Genomic DNA, 26241 nt, shown 5'->3' with positions numbered 1-26241 from the left:
GGCATTTGGTATACACCAGTATACATCTGCATGTGTACATTTCTGTCTAATACGCATACTACTTTCTCTTACGGAGGAGACATCGTCTCTTCATCATTAAGTCCCTGTACACCAATGATCACCTGGGCAACTTACAAAGGACTCACAGCTTTGGGTCGTGCCTGCCTTGGGTTGATTGTTTTGACAGCGTTTGACTGTTTATCAAACACACCAACATAACGTCACTTGTTTATATCTTGATCCATTTCACTTGCTTTCTTCTTTCCTTCACAACTTGAACACACCTCTGCCCATTTAACTTGATCGGCTTCCATCTGGAACACGTGGTATACCCAGATATCCACGCGTATCTGATCTCTTCTCTGGTATGTCTCAACTATGTTCTCCATCTCTCACTCTCAACGCAACTAACTCAGAACTGGTTACTCAAAGAAGAAACGGCGTCTTCAAACAAATTTCAGTTTAACCAACCATGGAAGATACCGAGGAGGGCAATGTACTTCAGGATGTATCCAACGTCCAGGATACATCCGACACTCGCGATGTCCCTGATGGTGACGAAAACCCGGCTGACACGAGTAACGTGGAAGCGCGCAAGGGTGCCTGGCGGGACCCTACTCCCTTCAACTATGACAGCTATGGTGATAAGGAAAATCAAGACTGGGCTGGTGCGGCTGTTCGTTACGAATGGAAAGAGGAGTTTGGAGATGTCGGCCCTCGCAATGAAGAGCTGGAAAAGCAACTCTTCGAGGGTGATCTCATTCCCCGTGCAGGCATGCGCCTTAAAGAGTGAGTCCTTCTCAATAATACCTTTGACTAAGCTTCATATCTTACATCGATCTTGGACAGGTTGAACAACCCCCCTCTCGTCACCTGTGAGAGTGTGGAGGATATTGATGCTGTAGCGGAGGTAAGTGCTTCAGTATATTTCTTTTTGGCCCTTTCTTTCTAATAATTCATAGTGGGACGACGCCGGGCTTCATCCCGTCATGAGAGACAATGTCAAGCTGTGTCTCTATGATAAGCCAACCACTATCCAGTCTTTCACTCTGCCAGCTGTTCACCGGGGAAAGGACGTAATTGGAATTGCTCAGACAGGCAAGTGGAAACCCCTGAACCAAATGTACTTTCTACTGACTTGAACAGGTTCCGGCAAGACTGGTGCTTTCTTGATTCCCATTCTATCCAAGTTGATGGGAAAGGCCAAGAAGTTGGCTGCGGCACGGCCTAATCCAAACGATGAAGCTCAAGCAGCCGTTAGGGCCGAGCCTCTAGTGCTTGTAGTCTGCCCAACCCGTGAGTTGGCAACTCAAATTTTTGACGAGGCACGACGTCTGTGCTATCGCTCTATGCTTCGACCTTGTGTTGCTTATGGTGGCGCTCCTCCGCGCTTTCAACGAGAAGAGCTGCAGAAAGGATGCGACATTCTGATCGGAACTCCTGGTCGCATCATTGATTTTATGGGACAACCTCATCTCCTGTCACTTCGGCGCGTGAAGTAAGTATCCCTTGGCTTCATAGTTAAGCACAATCACTGAAGGTTGATACAGGTACACCGTTATTGATGAAGCCGATGAGCTTCTGGATTCAGACTGGGAGGAAGACTTCAAGAAAATCATGTCCGGAGGAGGTAGGTTTTTACTGCTTCCCGTGGGATTTGCGTCTTCGCATTAATTGACCCTTGCCTAGATATGAATGAGGACGACGACCATCGCTACTTGATGTTCTCAGCCACGTTTAACAAAGAATGCCGCAAGCTTGCGCGTACTTACCTTGCCGGCGACCACATTCGTGTTCGTATCGGTCGGCCAGGCAGTTCTCACTTAAACGTGCAGCATGATGTAAGTAGGGCTCATGTACTGGAGAGTTTTCGTTGCTAACCAATTCAATTTCGATGGATAGATTCATTACATTGACGATGGTATGAAGAAACAGGCACTCTATGATCTTCTTTTGAGCATGGTGCCCATCCGCACTTTGATCTTTGTCAACAGACAAGACCAGGTCGACTTTGTGGATGATTTTCTTTATAACAAAGGGCTGCCAAGTACCTCCATTCATGGAGGACGAACTCAGCGTGAACGTGAAGATGCGATGTAAGAATCAACCCCACAAAAATAGTATGTTCACTTATGTTAACCGTTTTAGCCGTGCATTCCGGTCCGCACAATGTCCCATTATGGTTGCTACGGGCCTCTCTGCCCGAGGCTTAGATATCGTGAATGTGATGCATGTGATCAATTTTGATTTGCCCAAAGCTTCACATGGTGGCATCACCGAATACATTCATAGAATCGGTATGTTCGGGTATTCTAGCTTAGGCATCAGAGACATGGACCATCTAACTTCTATATGTATAGGCCGCACTGCTCGCATTGGAAATGAAGGAATTGCAACTTCTTTCTACAATGATCGCGATGAGGAGATCGCTTCTAATCTTGTGAAGGTTTTGTTGGAGTGCAACCAGAAGATTCCGGATTTTCTTGAGGGCTACCGACCTTCTGAAGGTGATCTCACGTTTGATGACGACACCGACAAAGACGATGACTCCGATAACGAGGAAAACGCCGGCCAGAATGACGACCAAAATGCCGGAGATGACGGTTGGGATGCCTTTAAGGTCAGCGACAATGCTGATGAGCAGGATGCTGGTGACTTGATCGATTCGGAGTGGGCCCCCAAGGAGGACAATGGGCCAGAAGATAGGACTGCTGGCCCGGCATGCTAGGAGCCTTTCATCAGGCAAACCAGAGCACCTTCCTGCTAGCCTTTTGACTGGCTTGACAGTGTGTTCCCGGGTCGGGTAAAAATGGATCATGTTGACTTGTTTTCTTCTTCTTCTTCTTCTTCTTCTTCTTCTTCTTCTTCTTCTTTCAATCGAAAAGTGGTACGCGTTATGGCTCCGGAGGATTCGTACATGAACTTGACAGGAGGCTACTTTTGTTCGAAATGGCATCGATTTACTCCCAGGATTCTACTGGCTTGCCTAAGCTATGGTTCGGGATGTACTCTGAAGTTGACTGAACTGTGCTACCTCATATTTCTATGTTCGGGATTTAATAGGTTCATTATTTCGGCCAAGATGCAGACGTTCTGGCTTTACTTTCATTTGTTTGATTTAACCGAATTCAAGTCCATTGCAAGTCATTGATGCTCAAGTATTGTTATTTTCAAACTTGAAATCTATATGTAGCCGATTCCAAATACTTGAGCGCCTTCCTTGTAAGTGATAACATCGCAACTTCCCACAAAACAGCAGACATGTTGTCATAATCAAGTCTAAGTTGGCCTCGCTCCCCGACAGCTGGACACCTGTTATGAACTTCATCTTAAAGCTGGACTATTACCAAGACTCCAATCTCCATCATGTCATTCCGCGTTTCCTTTCAAGTCTTGTGTTCAATTATTTGCCCTTTAATTCCAGCGGTCACGGCCCATTTCCATGCATATGTCGAAACACCAAACTGGCTGGCCACAAATGGCAGCACATTCCATGCCCCCGAGAACCAAACTCCCATGCCAGCTCTAGTCATCGATACTTTCCAAAACCCAACACACAACGACTTGGGCTTCTGGCATGGCCCAGGCGAAGATCTACCCGTGCAGCACGAGCCGGGATTCATTCGACTCTTCCCCACAGACCCCGATCAGAACTTCCATACTCAGTTCAACATCCACGGATGCTTCAGTTTGATACCATGGCAGAAGCAGCTCCTCCATGTTGTCTTTGAAGGCAACGAAGAATTCACAGTATCGCTGAATGAGCACAACACCGAGTGTTACCCGCAACGAAGTCCCTTCCCAGGTACACCAGACAGCGTGCAGGCCTCGCGATACGTGATGAGAACGCAAATTTTGTCTGGAGACGATGAGAAGTCTAGTAATGATACTGGAACTGACACGAATACTCATGCACCAAATACAATTACTCGACGAAATGCGAGGCGACAGGCACAGCGAGTGCCGAGCAATGATACGCGTGAGGACGATGGCGACAATGAGCAAAATTCTGCTTCACCTGAGAAGACCGAACTCTTTATTCCCCTCTCGCATTTTCATATCAATCATAACCGTGTTGTGTCTGTTTCTTTCTCGGGCTTTTATACGAATGTATCCCTTACTCTGCGCCGGGTTGAGATTGTGTCTGCTATTCCACCGCCATCTCCGAATAACAACAAGTTCATTATACCGGAGAAAGCTCCGAGTGGCAAATTGATTCTGCGGTGCTCTCGACCTAATTCCTTTGCATTTGGTATCGACGATGGCCAGCCTCAGTATGCGCAGGAGGTAATGAGGATACTCGACGAGGAAGGTGTGAAGGTGACTTTTTTTGCTGTCGGTGCTGGACTTCGCGATCCAACAACCAACTTTACCAACTTCTATCGAGAGATGATGAAGAAAGGACACCAAGTCGCGCTGCATTCGAATACTCATCCTAAGTGAGCTACTCTGACTTCGTGTGCCATTCGACTGTTTTACTGACAATTCAAAGAATGGAGGCTCTTCCAACTTTGCAAGATATTGATGAGGAAGTCGTTCGGACGATCCAAACATTCCATGATGAATTGAATCTGACATGTAAGTCACCGGGCGAATAAACATTATCACAAAGCTAACATGATAATTCAGCTCGGTATTTCCGTCCTCCCTTCGGAACCGTCGGTGCACGAATGCGAGAAGCACTTGCCTCCCGCATTAAAGATCCATACATTGTCAATTGGAGTGTTGACGTCGAAGATTGGCTCTGGGGAAATACATCCACGCCTGAACATCAATTAGATGCATTCTACCGCAGTGTTGCTCGTGGTGGAAACTTGGCTGTCATGCACTTCTTAAATCCAAGCACTGTTGGATATCTACCACAATTCATTCGACATATCAAGTCGGCAGGGTTCAAAATTATGCGCATCGATCAATGCCTGGAGGATCCCAACAGTCCACCCTTGTGATCGTGTTGATCTGATAAGTTGAACAATGCGCTCTTCTCATTGTATTCTTACTGTATAGCCTTATATGTTGTTTAGCACCAGTTATAATTTTGAGTTCAGACCACAATCCAGACAGATTGGAGATACCTAACTATCTCAGTATGCTTTTCCGATACAAACTCCCGGTAACCTTTTATTCAATGCAAGCTCACAGATAGAATCACCGGTAAATCCAAGTATCAAGGGCCGAGAAGGGAATTGAAAGTCACATGCAGAGAAACAGCCAAACATAATAAGACAATGACCCAAGATATCAAAGATTTCAAATCCGACAATGACGCCATGCATAATTTCCCACTTCAGTTCAGCAGTGCAAAGAAAAGAAAAATCATAAAAAAGTAGTAAGACAATAGCCAAAATTAAAGCGACGTCTCATCGTGTCAGGCCATCTTGATTGACATGGTATGATGGATGAATGTCGGGTAAAAGGGAAGATATGAGAATATATCGGGATTAAGTTAACCATATTGAGGAGCATTGCAGAGCCCATTTTTATCCATCATTGTTCGAATGCGGCTGGTGAACCACGCAGAAGCAGTATTGCTATTCGGGCGCGATACTCCAAGACGCGGTCTGGGACTAGTAAAGCATGCACCATCGCGGAAAGCGAATTGGACGCATGTTTTCTGGACACCGCAGACATCTCGACATTCTTCGAAACTTGTGACGAATGGCTGTTCCTCGTCTGAGAGATTATCCCAGCCTTGTCGGAGGGGTTGTGTGGCCATTTCGGGATATAACCATTCACGAAAGAGGTCGCTGTGAAGGAGAATTCGTTTGTTTTTCTAGAAGCTGTTAGATATCCATACTAGGTGACGAAGATTATTGAAATGGTAGGGAACTTAGTACACACATCATGCCATCGCTTTTGTTCAAACTTCCACAACTTCTCAATATCAAGTGGTGAGAGATGGTGGAATGCAACAGCAACATAACACCAGGGTAATCGGTATAAATCCGTCGCGAACTCGTCTAGCTCGCCTAGATTGGAGTTTTGGAGCATCGGCCACGAGAAATGTAAGTTCACGCCTGCATCAGCGAGAACGCGACCTAATACACAATCTCCAGCCCAATGTTCATCCGTATAGAGATGGAGCTCGTGCTTTCGAGACTTGTATTCGGTCACCGCGGCTTTAAGCGCCGGGTTAGAGAGCATGAAGCCCGATCCGCCATGGGCAAAAATTGTCTCCGCAATCTGTGTCTCTGTCCCGATGTACCATGGTTTCTTTGGATCGAACCCTGCCAACCAAGAGAGTAATGTAGGCCAGGAAACGTATGTATCCGCCTCGATAAAAACGAACCACTTCGCATTGCTTTTATAAGCGAGCGCCTCCTGCGCCATGGGAAGGAACTTCCATTTATCTAGTTTCCAGCCTGGATTGTTTGGTTTCCCAATGGCTGAATTGGCTTCATCGGCGAAATCGTCTTGTTCCAGTCCCTTGCGGCCCATTTCCTTAATGCGATTGTAGATATTGAAGTCTGGCGTGCGCTCTGTTATTTCCGGACCCATTGACCGGAGTGCGTCATGGATTTTCACGCCCTGGATCTCCTCTTCGAAATCAGAGTATATCACATAGTGAGGGATACATCGGAGAGTCGTGGAGAAATGAATCGGAACCTTTTCGCGAGACTCCGTGACACCTGTCTTCATGACGACGAGCACGTCCTGCATCCCCGGTAACGGCGGACAAAAGGGGACCGGTTCCCCGTTCGCATCGAGCTCGACATTCTCGCTGTATGTGTATTCGGAGCTGTCGGAGCTGGAGTTGAGGGAGGAGATGTGGTAGAGGAAGAAGAGGACGGCGACGGTGGCGAGGGCTGCGAATCGGCGGCTGAATTGGCGGCGGGTGACCATGCTGAGCGTTCCAGCGGTATGGTATTGCTTCAATGGCCCAGTACTGGGTGCGAGGGCATCCTGGAGAAGGATCCTGCTTGCTGGCGGGATAACTTGAGCACCTGTGCTGTGGTGATCGTCCAGGCCGCGTCTCCTTTCAGTGGCTGACACAGCGGGACGCGTTAGCGGTGGATCTCGGTCTATGCGGGAGGTTGCTTGTGGCGGGGAAGGGTTAATATACTTGCTGTGTACCCTTTGTAGGGGGTTTTGTTTGAGGACTTGGTAGTCGCTGCGGAGGGGATTGCAATGAAGGATGAAACTTGAAGGGATGTTGGATTGTGTGGTTTCTCATTGATTCTGGTGTATCTCTGGACTTGGACACACCCTGGGCTTGTTCCGTGGGTTGTGCCCCTTGATCATCATCGGGATCCCTGCTGTCGATCACCCCCTGATTTCAAGTTCGGGCCAGCCTTGCCTTGCAAAGAATGAGCTGATTATAAAGTTCGTGTGAAAAGGGGGTATATGAAATGGTTGAAATTGAAACGGGGTGATGATTATAAGTCAAGTAAAAAAAAAGCGAGCTAGTTAGATAGATCGACTAGCAGATAGACGATAGACGATAGGACTAGTCTACATGACGTGGAGGGCTCGGGCCACACCTGCACACCTGCAACCACCATGAAACACGTCGCATGTTGAATTAAGCGTATATTGACATCGTAGCCTCGTCAAACACGTGCGAAGTACGAGTAGTTTCAAAAGATTGAGCTCCAAAATCCCGAAAATTGTATTATTTATCATCTATATACATTACTCAGTCTTCTGAGTCTTCTTCTCAATCATTTTGTCATGTAGTTTAACCAATTCGGGAATGATCAAACTCTCAATCTCGACACCATTCCGAGTTTCATCACTTGGAGGCACTTCATCCGTTTGTGATTTTTGTTTTTGAGCACTTCCGCCCTTTTGGATCTCCGCAAGCCCAACTTGATCTTCCACACCAGAGATACTCTTGCTCCGACGGGCCTTGGGAACGCGAATCCAACGTTCATGTGGCGGATCAGGTGTAATAAAAACAACCTCCCACTTCCTCGTGGAGAGCAAGTTTCCAATAACCAAGTGGTGGGAGTAGCGCTGCAATGCCGTGCGCGCTTTGTACACCAGTAGAGACGGGTCTGTCTCGAGTTTAAACGAAACAACCATAGCTCCATCGGGCGCCCAACCATCAACCAGACGATGCAAGAACTTTGGAACGGGATCGAGATTGACAACGAGCTTCTTCTGATTCTTCGGCGGTTGAGTCTCATTCTCACCGGTGTATATCTCTTCCGATTCAGTGACCGGATCACCCTGCAGATGAGCAGGAATCTCCTGCGACTGAATCTTATGCTCTGCCATCCGACTTCTCGGAATAAAGAAATCGCTTACAGCAGCGGCAAGATAAAACAGCGCATTCGGACCAAGAGGGCGCATCAGTTTAGCCAAAGCCCGTAATTCAAACATGTACTCCGCGACTGTAGTGAAAGGCAACAAAAGCAGCCGATTATTCTGCTTAGCATATCTGTACTTGCGCAAAACATCACGCATCTCATCCTGATACTCGCTCCGAACAACAATGGATCCATGATCCGGATTAGCCGAGTCAGCAGTCGGCGGCGCCTCATCCATAAAATCAAGGAAACAGTTCGTTGAATGGCTGTAGTGTCGCGAATACGGAAGCAAACTGTACTGTCGATGTAAGAAGATGACTGCATAACCTTGCTGCAGGAAATACTCCGCGGAGGTGGCTCCACGGGTTCCTGCGGAGAAATTGTCGATGAAGCGCACTGTCTGTGTCTCTAGGGGGACTGTTGTTCCGCCTGATGTGACTAGGACCACACGTCGGTTGTCTTCTACGTGCAGATCGATGAAGGCTCGGGCGAGCGCTTCATGCCTGGGAAGAGCCTTTGGTGCTGAGTATTCGCTGAAGTAGACGGATTCAGCTTCCGCGGGCTCCATGTCGCCGAGTAGAGTCATGGTTGATGACAGGTATACACGGGCGATTGACACGTGAAAACCACGTTATTGTGTGAGGGGTTTGCGGTTCTGAGCTCTCTTTCAGATCAGAGAGGAGGGTATGTCACAGTGAATATGTTTCAACCTCAGAAGCTAGCTAGTATTAAGCTTGTCCGAGATATGCGGAGAGGGTTTCAGGAGAAAAGCCGAGGATGCCGCCAATCGCAACAAGTGGGGGTGGTGGGATGCGACCGGTGATGAATGCGGAACAGCGCAATTTAATCCCTGGTGAGATGAAGAGGCGATGTGCGGAGTAGAATTATTCTCTGGAATTTAGATCCCTATGTTTCTTTTTTGTTTATCAAATTTTGGAACCCTCTGATAAATTCAAACTAGACTCTTTGTCGCAGTCCAGTGCGCAGTACAGAGATGAAGTACCCCCGCCATGTGGCCAGTTGGCGGATCGGCTTGTTGCGGCGGTAGATGTGGGTACTAACATTGAGCTGTACCCGCTCGTCCGATGTCACTCTCCCACTGCGGAGATAACCTCGGAGCTATGACTGGTGCATAGCGCCGATATTGAAGATTATGTCATGTTCTTTGACGGCGAGGATTAGGACTACAGAGTACATTCTATACTTTGTGCGGGCTGGAGGAGCTTTATATACGATAAACTAGCGAGCACGCTCCTTTTGTCCGGATTTTCCGATCATCGGAGGATTGTTTGATGAATAGAATCAAGCTATCTCTAGAGCTGCATATCAAGGTCTCACACAGTATGGGATCTACCACGAAGACCACATACTTAAGTCAAGAACGCCAGTGACATGATATCAATTCAATAACATCAAATTGAGATCACTGATCTCTGTCTAAAACCGAGGTAGAGAATCTAAAGTTATGGATTTTAGGGGACAACAGTAATATGAGTGTTCTGAATATTGCCTTCCAAGGTGTATTTGTGTTTAATTTTGGCCCTGGACGCTATCGGCCCTTGTACGTACTACGCATACAAACCAAATACCTGTTGATAATTGTTAGGTACTACTACTAGTATGTACGTCGTGGCCCAGATCTCTTGTCTGTACTATGTGGAGCTTGGCCATATGCATTTAATCTCTGCTCGGCCTTCGGCTATTTAACTTAGAATTCGAACCAGTCCAGATTTAACCTGTAGTGTGGGACATCGGAATTCACGCTCAAGAGCATCGCAGATAGTAAAATAAATATTTGGGTCATAGAGGCACCATTACTACAGATGTCTCTTAAAAGTCTAATAATCACCCTTAAGCTTCGTTAAACTCTGCTTAAGCTGCTCCTCGTCATATTTCTAAGTGGTCAGACATAAGAAATCAAGACCATTAATTAACAAATCAAGATAAAAGACAGATATCGAGTGTAAGAATAAAGTAAGAAAGTAAGAATTGCCAGAATATGGTACTTGATATCTGATTATAGCCCCCACCGGAGCTATTCATCAGCCTAGTTTCGACTGGCGGAAAGCCACATATCTCTCTTAATATGGATCAAAATTGTCGCGGGGAAATAGAGATAAGGCATCAATTACTACTCCCTATCAAGGCTCGCGTATTTGTACGTCATGGAGCCCTGCACTAGCTTCATCCAAGATATTAGTATGATTCTTGTGCCCTCTCAAGAACAACAGAATTCACGTGATCTTTTTTAGCATGGTCAATGTTGTTCGATTGCAGGGGCGGAATTGGCCGAATATGAATCGATAGAAGGGGGGTTAATAGTAAAAGAGTCAAAATTATGAATAATCATGAGACTTCTCCGTGAATGAATCCCTCGGATACTCCATGGTCCGCGAACTAAACTATTTTAGCCTTTTGCGGGGACATAGCGCCGTTCTGCCTTGGGGGCGAGGTATATCCGCTACGAGTACGAACTATAATTCCCCGCATTACCGTCTGCTTGGTAGAAGCAGGAACACCATAGCAGATATCATGTGTTTATTGTAACCTGTCTTGTCAATTTTCTATCAATACTTTCTACAGACTTTCCTTTCCACTGCACATATTCGAGGCATATTCGACTTTTTCCCCACCTACTATTGAGCGTGGAAGCAATCCAGATAAGCTAAAATACGAAGGAAGGAATCGTTAGTAGCCAAGCTAAAGCTTCGCTAGGGCTTATTGTCTCGATTCTAGTGCACGCTATGTCTGAAGCGACTCTTTAGAGCATTGGCGGCCCCTTTCACCAAGCCTAACACAGATGGCCCCCGGGTCCAACTCACAGTTAGTCAATCTAGCCGAGTCTCCGAGATATGGATTCAGTATATCCGGAGCTCACTCCGTTTACTATCTCATACTATGCAGGTCCAGTTACTCGATCTCAATGATCAAAGTTGTATTTAAATGTTACATTGTGGCTTTTCTTCCCCTCGTCTTTAGATTAGATTCATCATTCTAGACATTGAATTACCCGAGAGATGGGTTATAAAAGTGGCTCCAGTTCCTCAAACTATTGATTTCTTGTCTGAGACTTCTCTGCATCCAACATCCAAGTCTCCTGATCTCTTTCAAATTCAACAATCATGAAGTTCGGCACCCTTTCCGCAATCAAGCTAGTGCTTCTGGGCTCCCTGTCACTTGAAGTGGCCGCCAACTCAGGATACGCAGCAAGTTGCAATAGCATCTACTTTACAGACCCCGGTCGTCAGACGACCTATTATACGCTCCTCGCAAATTGCCGGGAAAACAGCGGCATTTATAAAGTCGACTCGCAAATCAATCTTGGATCATGCTTTGGCAACTCGGGCGGAAAACTTGTTGCTATGAAGAAGTAAGATACAATGAAACAGCATTTCATTTAATTTGTAATGATGCACAGTGCTAATATGGTGTTTTTGTAGCGGTGCTTTCGGTGCGTCGTGCAAAGATGTGTCGTTGAGTGGCACTGTTCTCAAAGCTTCATGTGGCAATGGCGCTGGGGCATATGTTTCGACTTCAATCGACACAAGTAAGTTCGAACTACCTTTTTTTTTCTTGGAAATAATTTTCAAGGGCTTGAGCGATGGTTTCTGACTATATATGGATGTTACCAGATAACTATATTGGTAACGCCAACGGTTTAATGTGTTGCTACAACGCTTGTGTTAACGAGGGCTGAGGGTCGGAGATTTCCAATCTGAGCTCCTCAACTTCATATACACAGCTTAATGCACAACATTGCAGCTGGATATGCAATTAGGTAGTCAAAATAGTATTTGCACGGTTGTCTTTGATTCTTAGACTAAAAATGTATATCGGAATATGAAAATTTTGACCCTTGGCAAGGGCTGGGAAGTTTAACTTGACCTGTTTTCAATATAGTATAAACTTGAAATCCTATGGTCAAATATGTACCATGGAATTGACATCAGACAAACAGAATTAATAGCGGTGGTTGAATATAGACAGGAATCAGACAAAGCATGTTTAGAGCCACAGGGCGTGGCATCCATATGAGCCGTGGTAAACCTTGACCCGGAATGTGATCTTCATATATTGCCACGGATTTCTTTTAATGCTACGCAGCTCGAGTCGTACCATAGCTATCATTCCCTGCAGCAGATCACATTGATAAATTCTATGCTTAATTAAGCTGTTCGATCACCTATTACCGCGAGTTAAGATGTACATAGACTCTGCACCTAATCCATAGGTCTGCCGAATTCTCCGTACTGATTTGAAATCGCCAAAATTTATCCACTATTTTTCATCCCAGGGCTTAGGTGCAACATCCACACTAAAGTACTACAGTATCTTATTCTAATGCCAAACCCAAGATGAATTATACTTTTGCCAACCTCCCTTTTTAAATAATTGAGTATAAACTAGTGGCAGTTTGGACGCACTAGCACTTGGTGGGTTTAGATCTACATGCGGTTCCATTTTCAACTCGCCTGCCTCGGTCCAGCTTTCCTTTAACCTTTACAACTCCACCTCACGCCCAAAATGTCCATCCAATATTGTATCGACAGATGCCTCGCAGCTATTCTACGAGGCATTGTCCTTGTTCTCGGCTACGTTGTTCGTGGGGGTATTAACCCCCATCCTGACGAAATACGTCATATTCCATCCCGCGATGCTGGACGAAGCATTAAAGTTCACATCTACCGCACACCATCCTCAAATTCAACCCCATCACCAGTCTTGATCAACTTCCATGGTAGTGGATTTTTACTTCCTCAGCATGGCGAAGACGACGATTACTGCCGTCACATAGCCAACGAAACGAACACGGGCAGGAAATACACTGTTCTCGATGTTCCATATCGGCTGGCGCCCGAGCACCCTTTCCCCGCCGCATTGAACGATGTGCAGGATGCAATCAACTATGTCCTCGGGCGTCCGGATGAGTTCGACCTCGCGCGTGTCTCTCTTTCTGGATTCAGTGCAGGTGCAAACCTCGTTCTGGCCGCTTCGGCCAATCTGTTTCCCGAAGAGACTTTTCGGTCGCTGATCGCTTTTTACCCCGTGACTGATCTGAGTCCCGGTACAGGTAACAAGGTTGCTCCTAATGCACAGGAGAAAAAGAAGATTCCTCCATTTATTGCTAGCTTGTTTAATCGTTGCTACATCCCTGTGGGTGTTGATCATCGTGACCCGCGCATTTCCCCTCGCTTTGCGCAGGTGGAACGGTTCCCGCGACGGGTTCTTATGATCACGGCTGATGGGGATACTCTTGCGCCTGAGGGGGAGGAATTAGCAGCGCAGCTATCGAAGTTAGAGGGTCGGCATGTGGTCTGTCGGCGCATGGTTGGTTGTGCTCATGGGTGGGACAAGTCCACGAGGTCGAGTTCCCCGCAGCATGAGGTTGAAGCCAAAGAGCAGGCTTATCGGTTGGCAGTGGAGATGTTGAACGAGTCTTGAAACATTTGAATTGCCGCATTTATGTTCCGTCTATACTATTTTTTGTATATATATTTTTATTTCTTCATTTATTTACTCCGCTACGCCGTATTCCGTACTTTCCATGATCAACCCCCTATTCTCCTCCTCCACCGTCTCCGCTTGCCGCGTGTGCCTGACCTGACCCATCTTATTGAATTCCATGGCTCACAGCTTTTGGACCGCGGCTCCTCTAAAACAACCCTAAGCCCTAGTTGGGTAATTCAAGAGAATAGGAGAGAACGTATTCAGAATAGTCTGTCTCTGCAGGATTTTTTTTGTCTCAAGCTTGAGACGGGCCGAAAGTATTAGCCCCATAAACCACATGTGCCAAGTGGGCAGATTGCATCAGGGTCGCCCCAGTGGGTTATTGGGGGTTTCATTTCATTTTAAAGTAAAAAAATAAAGAAAAAAAAACCGTGATCGGTCAAGCTGATAATTAATTAAAAGTGGGCAGTTCTTCGTCTCTTCCTAACTCCCCTTTAACCCACTGGTTCAAGAGAATCCCTACAATTTCGCGCCTGTCCTTACACATATTGTTGCTTTTTTCTTCCCTGTTTCCGTTTCACTCACCGTTCAACCCACTTCAAGGTCTCCCGCCCAATCCAAGCCCCTCTATACTTAATCCGTGCCCAAACGGCGAATGCTGTCCCTCTGGCCCTCCATCTCGTCCACCGACGAAGACCTCGCGTGGGCGAGTCCACTCATTTCCTTCCCGTGAAGCGCTGCACTGCACTGCACTGCGCTCTTCGAAAAATATCCGCCCCTCACGTCCACGGTCAATGCGCGCCAGCCGGCTAGGCGTCATCGCCACCAATATATAAGATGGATCAACAAGAACAACCAACAACGCCTACTCCAGTCCTGGATGAGGAGAAATATCGAACAGAGGTACTCCAGGTATCCTCGACGGAAGCCGAACAAGCGCGGGCGCAACAGCTTTCCGACGAGGCGCGACAGCTCGGTCTAAAGATTCCGGAGATCAACGCTTCAGCGCCGCTGGCCGCCACAATCGCCAATGGAATGATCGATCTCTCTTCGCCGGCATTATCGTCTGGATCATCTACGGATCGAAACTCGGCTTGCGACGGCTCCATCACACCCTCGCTTTCGTTAGAACCTGCTTCGCCGTCTCTTTCTCCCTCCCCGCTTGATCAGGTTAGATCTTCACTATCGCATATCACGTTTGGTTCTGAACGCGCAAAGCCGGGTAGTACGCGATCGCTAGCTTCGTGGTCAACTAGACCGACTTCCTTCTGTTCTAGTGAGAGTCGCAATATTAATGCGGGGCTGGGACTTCAGGATGGACTGGGTGTGAAGGGGAATCGGAACTCGATGTTCGTTACACCCCCGGCTGATAAGAAGGAGAAGGAGAAAGAGAAGCGACGGAGTAGTTTGAAGTCGGCGATTGGACGGATCCATTTCCGCAAAAAGCGAGCTCCTTCGTTCGCTATGTTACCGCCCAATGCACGAGTTAGTGTATCTAGAGGAGAGGAAGGCGACGGGCAGATCTTTCTAGAGAAGCCGCGAGAGGCGCCGACTAGTCATGCTGTATACACCAGTAGTATTAGTACGACGGAGTCTCTTCCGAAAATCGAGATCCCTACCTACGACGAGGATGCAGTGAAGAGAACGCTGGAGGATCCTGAACTGGGCGAGATGCTCAGCCGACACAAGATGGAGAAGTGTCGACACATGGCATTCCAAGATGCGGCACTCGGTATACTCCGACGCCGACATCAAGCAGCGATCTCTGAAGCACAGTCTGAACACCGGCGCGCGGAGGATGAAAAACGCGAAAAGGTAAGCTAACCCCATTTCTCGCTTTACCTGTCTCCGTATTCCATATTAACTTCATGCAATAGAACGATGTCGATGCAATCCGCATGGAAGAGCGCCAACTTGCAGTAGAAATGGATCAACAAAGAGAATTTGATCGCGAAAAGATAAATTCTCGCACCCGCATCAAGCACATGGAAGGCTACTTCCGGAATGCAAGCCCCCCGCCATCCCCTGCAGCAACCGCAGATCCATCATCCGACTCCTTAATCCCAGTACCTGAATCACCCACCCCAGCGCGTCGGATCACACGACAACAACTCGAACAACTAGAGCAACAATACCATGATCATGAAACCATGGATGCGCTCCACGAAGCCCGCATCAAGGTCCTTCGCGAACGACAAGAGAAGAGGCTCCAAGAAGCCATTGATCGAATGGAAACCGAATTAGACGACGTCTCTGAAAAAAATAGCAAGGCTATTGCTGCTTTGCAGGCTGATCATCGCAAAGAAGAAAGTTCGCTTATAGATGCATTGGAGAAAAAGAAGACTTTGCTTCGACGCAGATGGAATCTTGAAGAAGCCATCTTACGTCGTCAATTGGAGGATAAAAATGGACATCTGTATGGTCCTTTACCTCCTATTTCGTTCTGCATTGAGGAGGGACCTGAGCCGGAGAATCGCATTTGAGCGAGTCCTTCATTCTTCTTTGTTCTTGGACCAGAAGAAACGTGACCCTTGGTCATTTAATAAGTGGTCTATGATTTGTCATGTACCATGTATACCCTGTCTAATATTTGCTTTCTGCATTGCTTGGCTTGATCTGCATCCATTGTGGTGATGCTATACCCTTGCAAATTGGCTACTTTCTATTGACTTGATGCCCCCTTACCCTTCTTGTAATCATCTTCTTTCTCTCTCTTTTTTGTCTGATTGTTTTTCTGCTGTTATTGAATTCAGCATGTCCATACTTCGCATTGCGGCGGCTCTTTGTTTGATGTGCATAGCATTTGATGCATTTGCATTAACAGCATAATATGGCTCTATAGATTAGGTATTGAATGTAAATTATTGCTTATCATATTAATTAACTCGAAATGGAACTAAAACTTGAACTCGCTCATATTGCAAAGGGGTATGTATAACAAATCAAACAAGTATGAGAATCATAACAGACAGCATGTCAAAACAGTAATCATGGAGATCCAGGTGTCGGGGCATGTTTCTTCAACCGTTCCAGTAAACTCTCGATTCTCCCCCCAGAGCCAGTCATCGCATCCTCAACCTGCTTATCACGACCCGAATCCCCAATAATAACCGCCCTCTCAACAACACCGGTATTAGTCAATTTAAATCGCCCAACACGTCCATCTTCCCACTCTAATCGCACATACCGCGTCTCGGACGTAGTAGCAGCCAACGATACAATTCCCGCCTTACTCTCCGGCGACAATCGATCCACAGATCCAGAATCCGAATTCTCATCCTCACTCAAACCAAGTCTCTCACGTAAAAGTTCCACAGCATCACACCGTAAATGCCAAGCCGTAAGCTCACGCCTCAGCTCCCGTACAAAACCCCTTAAATCCTGCCTCCTAACCGAAACCCTCTTCTGTTTCAACGGCCCCGCCTCTGCCTCCGCCTCCTCATCACTGCCCTCACTATCCGCAACCTCTACCCCCCTCGCCGCAAAAGCAGAAGGAAGATAAAACCCCTCAAGCTTCGAAACAGATATAAACCCCGGAATAGTATGTCGATGGACCCGTAACTGTTTCTCCTGTTGAGCCTTCACGCGCTCCCGTCGCAAAAGGACATAGTACGGTTTCGCAAACCTTCCATTCCGCGTACTAACATCTATCCGGATACCGAGCAGATTCTCACTAGGAGCAGTAGGAGAGGGATCCTTAAATGGGAATGCGGTTGTTCCGAAAGCGATTCTGTAATGATTTGTTTCGGAGTGTGTGTCTGCTGCTTCGGCGAGGGGGGAGAGTTCGGTGTGTAGTGATGTTAAGGGTTTGTTGAGGAGGGGTTGGATGTTTTTGGATGTGAGGAGACTGGATGAGAGGAATCTTTTTCGGCGCTTGAGGTTTTGGACTTAATGTTATGTTAGGGTTGGATCTTTGTGCTTGGTTTTGCTGTGGGATGCTTACTTTCGGTGCGGATTGAAGCGATTTCATTGTCTATATGTGCCGCTTGGGGATCTGGAGTTCCAGAGTTTGCGCGTGTATTCATGGTGCATTTATGAGATTGTATGCTCTTGGTTTCTGGTTGGTGTAAGGTGGGAGGGGTTGGAGGTATTCAATGTTAATGTAGGTCAACTTTGTTGATCTGTTTGTTTGATTTGGTTTTGTTTACTTTGTATGTAGTCACGTGGTCATACCTACACTCGACGCCAGATCAGGGTCGAAGCAACATGAATCCTGGCACTTGACCGGTATACGCTCTTCTTATTTTTCGTACAAAAATTCTAAATTTGAATGTCTACCGTATTTCTCTCGACGCCATTTCCAAGACTAAATGACAATCGGAATCGGATGTTGTCCAAACTGAGGATTCCAAATTACATGCGCGAGACACGTCCCTCCGTAACTCCAACACGCCGATCTCGTCGCGTGCATGGTGTCACTGTCCCACCTAAAAAAAAACACCCCCCAATAGCTAGCAGTCCTGTTTCTACTGTAGTCGTAGATTACAAATTGATAAGAACGAGTGGATCCTTCAGACCCTGACCAAGCAACTCAAAAGAGGCATGGTGTAGGAAGATCCGCCCCTCAGGCAGAACCGGCCCCGGCTAACTAGTAAGAGGCCAGCTTGCCTCTCCACGCGCTTCGGTCAAACTTTCCTATGCTTCGGATCTTCCCCCACCAACCTCCATGCATTCTTCTTAGAGGACTTCCTTTCTTTTTTAACCCCCTTCGTCCTTCATGCATCGGCCACCTACTCCCTTCTATTCTCCCGCCTAACATGCGCGGATCTCGCCCTTAACTCACCTCATTGACCTACCTATATTACTCGCCCTTTTCCTTTCATCCAAAAACAAAGCCGCGAACACCAACCTACTTACTTTCTCCTGATTCTCGACTCGAAGACTCTCTCGCTTCTCCTTTCGAAATAGATCGGCATCTTCCGCCAACACGACTTTGCCAACTGGCTTTCTGACCCTTATACAATTCAATGCCACGCAAGAACGCTACCCTCTCTAAACGCCGCTCTAAGCCGAGCCTCAAAGTTGCTACGGGCCAAAACGGTCATACAAACGGCAGCATGAATAATATTGAAATGCGCAAGCGTGATACTCCTTCCTCCGAATCCTCCGCAGAACGAACCGCTCGCCTAATGTCTTACGAGAACTTCTCTCTCGACGATGAACCCCAAGTCGTCCCGCAAACCCCCGTCCAGACGACGACTAGCTTCCACAACCTACCCGCCAGCGATCGCCGCAATTTCCTCCTATTATGCGTCTTATATTTCTTACAAGGTGTACCAATGGGCTTGGCCACAGGCTCGGTACCCTTTCTATTAAAACCGTATCTGTCATATGGCCAGATCGGTATCTTCTCCCTCGCCTCGTACCCATACTCTCTGAAGCTGTTTTGGAGTCCTATTGTTGATGCCGTGTGGAGCACACGGTTTGGTCGCCGTAAAAGCTGGATTACTCCAGTTCAAGTCATTGCGGGTCTGGCTATGATTTACCTCGGTGGACATATTGAGGATATGATGGCCCAGGCTGGCGCCAATGGTGGTGCGGGTGTCTGGAAGTTCACATATTGGTGGTTCATGCTGGTTCTCTTCTGCGCCACGCAAGACATTGCGGTCGATGGTTGGGCAATTAGCCTCATGTCACCTCCTAACATATCCTATGCCTCTACGGCCCAGACTGTTGGCTTAACAGCTGGTCACTTCTTATCCTACACCGTGTTCCTGGCTTTCAACTCCAAGGACTTTGCGAACCGTTGGTTCCGCGCTGTCCCCGCCGAAGGTGGTCTCTTGTCTCTTGGTACCTATTTGAGTTTCTGGGGCTGGACATACCTCATTGTTACCGTGTGTTTAGCTTTCCTGAAGAAAGAAGAACGCACCAAGGAGCGTGATAGCATCCTTGATGTCTACAAGAGCATGTGGAGCGTCTTGAAGCTCAAGAACATTCAAACTATCATCCTCATTCATTTAATTGCCAAGATTGGCTTCCAGGCCAACGACGGCGTCACCAGCTTAAAACTTTTGGACAAGGGCTTTGGCCAAGATAACATGGCATTGGTCGTTTTGATCGATTTCCCCTTCGAGATCATGCTAGGCTACTATGCCGGCAAATGGTCCACTGAATATGGAGCCATGCGACTTTGGGGCTGGGCTTTCGTTGGTCGCTTGGCCGCCGCAGCCTTTGCCCAATTTACAGTCATGATTTATCCTAGCGGATCAGAGGTTCCCTTCTGGTATCTAATGACAATCATCCTCGAGCATGTCGTGTCAACTTTCATGAACACAGTCATGTTCGTTGCCATTTCTGCTTTCCACGCACGTATTGCAGACCCAGCCATTGGCGGAACATACATGACCCTCCTTGCAACGTTAGTCTGATCCAATTCCACCTTCTTTCAAATCTCTTTACTAACATATTCACAGCGTCTGCAATTTGGGCGGAACATTCCCTCGCATCTTTGTGCTCAAATTAGTGGACTTCTTTACGAAAGCTACTTGCCTTCCACCCACTACTGCCCCGCCCTCCGATACACTGAAAGGTGATCTGATTACAGCCGCATTTTCCTGTGCCCTCGAGCCAGAGAAGAACCGATGTGTCAATGGTGGTGGCACTTGTGTTGTTGAACGTGATGGATACTACCTCACCAACATTATCTGTGTACTCATCGGCACTGTCACATTTGTGTGGTTTATTAGACCTGCTGCTACGAAGCTTCAGAGTTTACCACTGCGTGCTTGGCGATTGACTTCAGGTGCAGGTTCGCGCGAGTGATCTATAAAATGTGATGATCACAGTGTGCTCCACTTGTATTCTATAGCTTGACAGATATAGTCTTAATAGATTGAATAAAACAAATTCTTAGACATCAACATCTATGAATCTATACATATAGAGTAGAGTAGAGTAAACTTTCCTCAAGGAGATGTAATATGCAACGCAACAAATCAAATCAAACCCATACTCAAACAATCACCCGTCCACATATTGCCAAACTCACCGCAACTCCCTAACCGCAAAATCAAGAATCAACCTCGCATACCCCCGGTGCAACCGATTAGTCCACTCAGGCAAAATCTTCTGCTCGCTCAATCCTCCCTCCGCCCCAAAAACCTCATAATCATGTGCAGACGCAAACCTCACATCCACGAATTCCTCCCCCTCAACCTCAAATATCTCTGAAACACTCATCTCATGCCTTCCCCCCACACAAGGCGCCACGGATATCCCCAGCCAGCAATCTTCTCAAAGAAGATCCGTGGTTCGTCTGCTATTTTCCACGAGACAAGTAGACCATTTGAGTCTGGCTCTGCGTCTATTTCTCGCTGTATGATCATGATCCCCTGTACAAGGGGTGTATCTTTTTTGAGTGGCTTTTCGAGATCTCCAGGTGTGTATTTGAATTGCGTTAATAGGGAGAATAATGATGCTTCGGTTTTGAGAATTGATGATTTTAGTAGGGCTCGTGCCCAGGCTTTTTCTAGTGTTGCTTTTGTTTTTGGGTTTGTGTTTTGTGGTCCTGATGCACTGGCATGTCGTGATTGTAATAGTGCTGCTACCGGAATCCGGGCTGCGTAGATATCTGTGTATGGTGTGTGTTGGGTTGATTTGTCTGGTGTTGAAAGCGCTTTGCTTCCTGTTGACAGTGGTTGATTGGGATATTTCTTTTCAAGATGGTTTAGACCTAGGTGTGTGCCGTAGATTGTTAGGCCGGATGTGATGGCGAAGTATGTGAGTTTGTGGCGGGCCATTGTGGGTGGGCCTTTGGTGTGAAGATTGAATAGACTAGATCGCCTTGGGCTCGGAATTGAAGAAGGTATGGAATGGAGTGGACTAAATATAATTTCACACTGAATTGCACAAGAAGATGGGGGCTCAATTGACGGATAGTTAGTTGGACCGGTCGACCGAAGTATGCGTCATGTGTTATATTAACGTGTGAGAATATCCAGCTCTGGTAAATTTTATTAACGGATAAAATCAATAGAAATGAACATTTAAAACATTCCAATACCATAATATGCTCTGTACAAGACTTCTTATAGTGTCTCGTCCTACCATGCTGCCATACAGTGAACCATGAACCATGAGCAAGTGGATCAAGTGGATCCACCCGATAGCATCACAAGGCGTGCAGGGCAAAAACTTGAAGAACACATCGAAATAAGAACAGACGAGTTCAAATACAAAACACAAAAAGTCCAGATCAACTAGACTGTAAGAGAGTGCAAAAAGTAAATCATCAAATTGGTAATAAAGCTAAGTTATAAATAATGACAAGATCTCCATACCACAGAGGAGCCAGTAGACCTGCCCCCCCCCCCCCCATGGGTTTTTTATGATTTTTATGAAGTCTTGAATGGCCTGGTAAAAGACGCCTGCGTGGCATTCTCTTCCATTTGCCCCTTTTCTTCCAGCAATCTTGCAAAAGATAGTATATTCTCTTTCACCTCTTCAGTTGGCCTCTCTAACTTCCACTGAACACCTCCAGGATCTACAAAATTCAAGTCTTGACAACATAGATGAAATAAAAAAACTCGAAAATCGTTGCAGGTTTTCCTTTACTGTCAACGGGCTCTGGCGGGTGCAACATCCAAGAGAGAGGCTTTGGCTACGGTTTCCATCATGATTTCATGGGATTGATTACCACGGGCATTGAAATGCCAGGCGGGTGACGATGTGATGGATGACAAATCTGAGCATGCTGACAAATTTTCAAAATCCGTGCGACGACATACTTTTGACGCCATGTATGCAAAAGCGATAGCATGCGAGAGCCAACAGATCATTTTGGCCATTGGCTATCGGTGTTCAATACTCCAATACCTGCATACGTTTCACTTGACTTCAAGTTGCAGGCATCTCATCCAGACTCGTAAATCCAGAGAAGTCAAACCTTTGCTGATCGACACCAGCTCTACCTCTGTGGCGTAGGCTCGAGGATTCCCGATTTTCTCCCATCACCCTCAGCAAATACCGATGGTATAATAGTACCATTGATATTCTCCCCTGTTTGTTGAAGGCTGGGTTGGCGGGCGTTTTAACCCGATACATAAATGTGATTGAGCATTGAACATGACTTCACAGCAATTCTTTACAAAACGCCTTCAAATCCTCCAGTGCTCGGATAGCGAGAGCATTGTGATCCTTGATATATTTCAAAAATGTAAGACATGTTTGAATCCTATCCATATACTCCTTTGAAGCATGCTTATCTAAACCCTTTGCTTCCGCCGCAAGGGTCAGAGCCGCTGAGAATAGAGCCGAGGTTGTTGCCCTGGATTTGAGAATCAATGATCGATTAGTTCAATTTTCATGGGTCGACCAAAAAGACCATATGGGCGCGGAAATGGGATTTGAAGTTCCGAATCCTTTCAAGACTTACCACGGACGATGGCGTGCTAGAGCAACCTTGTGTTGCTTCACCAATGATACAATCGCGTTCGCGGAATCTAAGCATATCGCCTTCGACCTGGCAAGCAGTACATCTGACGAAGAAGCCCATCGATGTTGCAGGACTCGGTTGATTTTCATTCGATAGTTCAAGAATGACAGCGATAAATTTGTTTGCTGCCATAAAACCCAGGGTGGATATTGTTCGCTTGCTGTTGTCTGATCATCAGATGCCTCGAGAAGATGCGATGGTAGTTGGGAAATTATATTGGCCAAAGCTTCATCTGTCGTGAGAACAAGATCTTCCAGTAGATTATCACCTTGAAGACTTTTGGTGGCAGCCATCTGCAACCGAAAGCGATAATTGGAGTAAGCTAACGAGATCATAGCACTGTGGTAATTGACTGGTCTTGGTCCTTCGATTGCCATGCTTGGTTCTTTGATCAAATGCGTACTTAACTCCTCATCAGACAGGGTCAAAGGAAGTCTGACATTGAAATCTGCCTCATGTATGCATGGTGGACGAGTCGGTATAGAAAGCCATTCACAGATGATCAAAGTCCACCATGTCCGTCGGCTGATCTCTTGGATAACAGGATCTTGCGATATTCTGGGAGGCTCGCAGTCCATTCCCAAAATCTGTCCAATGCGTATTCCTGCCGCTTGAATGACAGGCTCAAGATCAAAATCCCCGACGTTCTTTGCCAGTCCAAGAAGAATGGCAATGGCTTGTACAGTCTTAAAGTCAGGGTTTCGTGTGAAATCGGCTTCATTGAGAAAGTAAATTGCTGCATCATACCAATTACGGATTAGCTCAGACGTATTGTCTACTTTAGTTAGTACTCGATGACCTAAACGGGACTTTCCATGGGATCTGACCTAGAGGAACTCCGGCTCTCATGGCTTCATCCTCATCCATGAACATTAGACTCATCTGTACACAATTCAAAAATCAGCTCAGTCCTTCCTCTCATAATGAGATTAGCTCATGTTCAATACCGCAATGAATGCAAAATAGATGGCCAGCCAAAGCGTGTCACCGTGAAGAAAATGCTCACCCGACCAAGCAGATTCGTGCTCAAGTTCAAATCTTTGTATATGAACGGCAAAATGAATCCAAGAGGTCCACGTAAATCCATGCTGTAGAAGTGTGTTGCTGCAGCTTTTTGTGGGCAGGAAAATATTTGATCTCGTCCACACTTTGCGGCGATAATTACTCTTGCCGCACTGGAGGTTGGTTTGGTCTTCTAATCTCTCAAGATGACATTCTCGCATCGGCCGCATAGAAGACGGCCATTTAGATAGCTTTGCCCCCTTCGACTTGAGCAATTCCACTTTGAGCCGCGCATTTTCTTCTTGCAACTCCAGATAAGATGGTACCATTTCTCTTTGGCTTGATTTGTGTTCAATTAGAGAAAATTCCACATACACGGCGTCTTATCAGACATACCTCGTTAGTCTACCCCGGACATTCACTATTTCTCTTGCACATGTCCTCTCAAGGCCTCGTTCAACACAGGTACCGCACGGGACATTCTTGTCACACCTGACGCGGCGTTTGGAGCAACTGAAGCAAGCTTTTGGTGCCCTCTGGCTTTTTCTTGCACCGGCCATTGAAGTCAAACCTGCCATTCTCTTCCCCACCCTCGATGACACATTGCGGAAGGAAAACAATAAATGCGGGGAATTGGGGGAAAGCGCTTTATAAATCTTTTCTATTTAAAATTGGATTTCCGTGATTGGTCTCAACTACATAATATGATTGGCTAGAACTTTAAAAACCCCCTTATCACTTTATCAGCCCTATCAGGTTTGAAGATAGCCATTAGCTGTGAGGCAACTCACATTACTATTACAAATGCTGTTCAAGCTTGCATGCCTGACAAAAACCACGCAAGATGGCTCGGATCATTGGATTGAATAAATTTTACATGTGCTTTGAACATGGCAAACTCTAGTCTTGTTGAAGGGGTTTAGTAAGAGACCTTTCCAACCAGTTTCAAGATCAGATCCGTCTCCAGAGGTTCTTCAAATAGGCGGCTTGGGGCTTTCTCATCTTGTCCAGGGCGCTCAACATGACTGGTTTCCGTGAATAGATTGTCATGAGGCCAATGTGTCTGTCAATCCCTCGATTTAGTAAACAGTCATGATCAGAGGGAAATAGGAGAGGTACCGTTCCAATTCTTTGATCGAATAGTTTGCCTTTGTGCTGCAAGACCTCTGGCTTTGCAAAAGAAGCTGGCGTATAGCATGCGTCTATCAAGGATGCGGGTTAAACCAAGCAGTGAGATTCTGGGAAGGATACCCACATATAACGGCACGTATGTTCTGAGATGACGGAACGCAGTTGAAATGCATAGTGCGAGAATCCCAGAGAATAAGATCTCCAGCATCCGCATTCACTTTGTGTATCTCGCATCCTCTCTTCTCGAACCATTTCACTTCATCCTCTTCAAAGCCAAACCAATCGCTAGGTCCCCATGTTGGCCTTTCCATGATCTTTGGATGCGACTTGAAAAACTCGGGCATCAGCTTCGTTGACCCCTTCATGACAAGGAGTCCACCGTCATCGGGGCTATTGGGGGCGAAGTTTAAGATACCCTGGACACACTGCATTCCCTCTCTCAGTGGACTTTGGTCAATATGCGGCCACGGCTGAGTCTGTGGCAAAGGCTTTCCAGAGGGAAGAACAAAGTTCAGACCATCAAATGACACCAGAAGTTTGTCTGTTCCCCAGAGTTTCTCGAAGGCAGCAATGACCCCTGCCTCTCTACAAGAAGGGTTGTTAGAACCAAGAACAATCTTTCGCAGTTTAAAGACTCACGATCGCGCCTCCCACATAAATCTTTCATGCTGAACACGGTACCCGTGATACATTCCTCCCTTGATATGATCAGGTAGGTGACGGTCGGTCCATGTCGAGCGGTCATTCCTGTCGAATCCCCAGGGAAAGCTCTCCAGCCATTCAAACATCTTCTCAATGTAATGATCGCATCGTTTTTTTGGGATCGCATTCTTGATCACGACATACCCGTTTTGAAACAGTTCATCTCGCCAGTCTCCATAAACCTTGGAGTCATCCACTATGTTTTGGCTCGTTGGATGAGGCATATTGGCAGGAAAGTTGTGCGGTGCTGGGACTGGTGATTAATTTGCGAGC

General features: G+C 46.6%; 12 protein-coding genes across 12 annotated transcripts; 6 read left to right on the top strand and 6 right to left on the bottom strand.

Moving 5' to 3' along the window:
- Window positions 1–472: 472 nt before the first annotated feature.
- Window positions 473–2728, top strand: N7478_001679 (DEAD/DEAH box helicase; the record flags this gene model as incomplete). Its single annotated transcript, XM_056917894.1, has 9 exons — window positions 473–789; window positions 850–910; window positions 963–1098; window positions 1147–1498; window positions 1551–1630; window positions 1690–1841; window positions 1903–2096; window positions 2149–2297; window positions 2361–2728. The coding sequence occupies 9 exons, from the start codon at window positions 473–475 to the stop codon at window positions 2726–2728; spliced, it is 1809 nt and encodes a 602-aa protein (XP_056783505.1).
- A 638-nt stretch (window positions 2729–3366) lies between these two features.
- N7478_001678 (polysaccharide deacetylase family protein) lies at window positions 3367–4949 on the top strand (the record flags this gene model as incomplete). Its single annotated transcript, XM_056917893.1, has 3 exons — window positions 3367–4439; window positions 4493–4578; window positions 4630–4949. 3 exons carry the CDS (start codon window positions 3367–3369, stop codon window positions 4947–4949), a joined length of 1479 nt encoding a protein of 492 aa, XP_056783504.1.
- Window positions 4950–5446: 497 nt separating this feature from the next.
- N7478_001677 (glycosyltransferase family 31 protein) lies at window positions 5447–6843 on the bottom strand (the record flags this gene model as incomplete). Its single annotated transcript, XM_056917892.1, has 2 exons — window positions 5447–5773; window positions 5842–6843. 2 exons carry the CDS (start codon window positions 6841–6843, stop codon window positions 5447–5449), a joined length of 1329 nt encoding a protein of 442 aa, XP_056783503.1.
- Window positions 6844–7632: 789 nt separating this feature from the next.
- Window positions 7633–8838, bottom strand: N7478_001676 (phosphopantothenate--cysteine ligase CAB2; the record flags this gene model as incomplete). Its single annotated transcript, XM_056917891.1, has 1 exon — window positions 7633–8838. The coding sequence occupies one exon, from the start codon at window positions 8836–8838 to the stop codon at window positions 7633–7635; it is 1206 nt and encodes a 401-aa protein (XP_056783502.1).
- A 2536-nt stretch (window positions 8839–11374) lies between these two features.
- On the top strand, window positions 11375–11949 carry N7478_001675 (CVNH domain-containing protein; the record flags this gene model as incomplete). Its single annotated transcript, XM_056917890.1, has 3 exons — window positions 11375–11622; window positions 11693–11799; window positions 11885–11949. 3 exons carry the CDS (start codon window positions 11375–11377, stop codon window positions 11947–11949), a joined length of 420 nt encoding a protein of 139 aa, XP_056783501.1.
- An 827-nt stretch (window positions 11950–12776) lies between these two features.
- N7478_001674 (putative esterase/lipase) lies at window positions 12777–13694 on the top strand (the record flags this gene model as incomplete). The annotated part of the gene is made up of 1 exon (XM_056917889.1): window positions 12777–13694. One exon carries the CDS (start codon window positions 12777–12779, stop codon window positions 13692–13694), a length of 918 nt encoding a protein of 305 aa, XP_056783500.1.
- An 843-nt stretch (window positions 13695–14537) lies between these two features.
- N7478_001673 (uncharacterized protein) lies at window positions 14538–16183 on the top strand (the record flags this gene model as incomplete). Its single annotated transcript, XM_056917888.1, has 2 exons — window positions 14538–15515; window positions 15578–16183. The coding sequence occupies 2 exons, from the start codon at window positions 14538–14540 to the stop codon at window positions 16181–16183; spliced, it is 1584 nt and encodes a 527-aa protein (XP_056783499.1).
- Window positions 16184–16688: 505 nt separating this feature from the next.
- N7478_001672 (uncharacterized protein) lies at window positions 16689–17725 on the bottom strand (the record flags this gene model as incomplete). The annotated part of the gene is made up of 2 exons (XM_056917887.1): window positions 16689–17587; window positions 17644–17725. 2 exons carry the CDS (start codon window positions 17723–17725, stop codon window positions 16689–16691), a joined length of 981 nt encoding a protein of 326 aa, XP_056783498.1.
- Window positions 17726–18667: 942 nt separating this feature from the next.
- Window positions 18668–20462, top strand: N7478_001671 (SD08430p; the record flags this gene model as incomplete). Its single annotated transcript, XM_056917886.1, has 2 exons — window positions 18668–20058; window positions 20114–20462. The coding sequence occupies 2 exons, from the start codon at window positions 18668–18670 to the stop codon at window positions 20460–20462; spliced, it is 1740 nt and encodes a 579-aa protein (XP_056783497.1).
- Window positions 20463–20875: 413 nt separating this feature from the next.
- N7478_001670 (uncharacterized protein) lies at window positions 20876–21439 on the bottom strand (the record flags this gene model as incomplete). Its single annotated transcript, XM_056917885.1, has 1 exon — window positions 20876–21439. One exon carries the CDS (start codon window positions 21437–21439, stop codon window positions 20876–20878), a length of 564 nt encoding a protein of 187 aa, XP_056783496.1.
- A 1330-nt stretch (window positions 21440–22769) lies between these two features.
- Window positions 22770–24015, bottom strand: N7478_001669 (fungal specific transcription factor domain-containing protein; the record flags this gene model as incomplete). The annotated part of the gene is made up of 3 exons (XM_056917884.1): window positions 22770–22965; window positions 23074–23908; window positions 23961–24015. 3 exons carry the CDS (start codon window positions 24013–24015, stop codon window positions 22770–22772), a joined length of 1086 nt encoding a protein of 361 aa, XP_056783495.1.
- Window positions 24016–25340: 1325 nt separating this feature from the next.
- N7478_001668 (phytanoyl-CoA dioxygenase family protein) lies at window positions 25341–26192 on the bottom strand (the record flags this gene model as incomplete). The annotated part of the gene is made up of 2 exons (XM_056917883.1): window positions 25341–25851; window positions 25906–26192. The coding sequence occupies 2 exons, from the start codon at window positions 26190–26192 to the stop codon at window positions 25341–25343; spliced, it is 798 nt and encodes a 265-aa protein (XP_056783494.1).
- Between the last annotated feature and the right edge of the window lie 49 nt (window positions 26193–26241).

The sequence above is a fragment of the Penicillium angulare genome (genome assembly GCF_028827245.1).
Source record: "Penicillium angulare strain IBT 27051 chromosome Unknown utg000002l_segment0_segment0, whole genome shotgun sequence".
NCBI lineage: Eukaryota > Fungi > Ascomycota > Eurotiomycetes > Eurotiales > Aspergillaceae > Penicillium > Penicillium angulare.
Note: the sequence above shows the minus strand (reverse complement) of the source record. Positions and strands in the feature narration are given on the sequence as shown.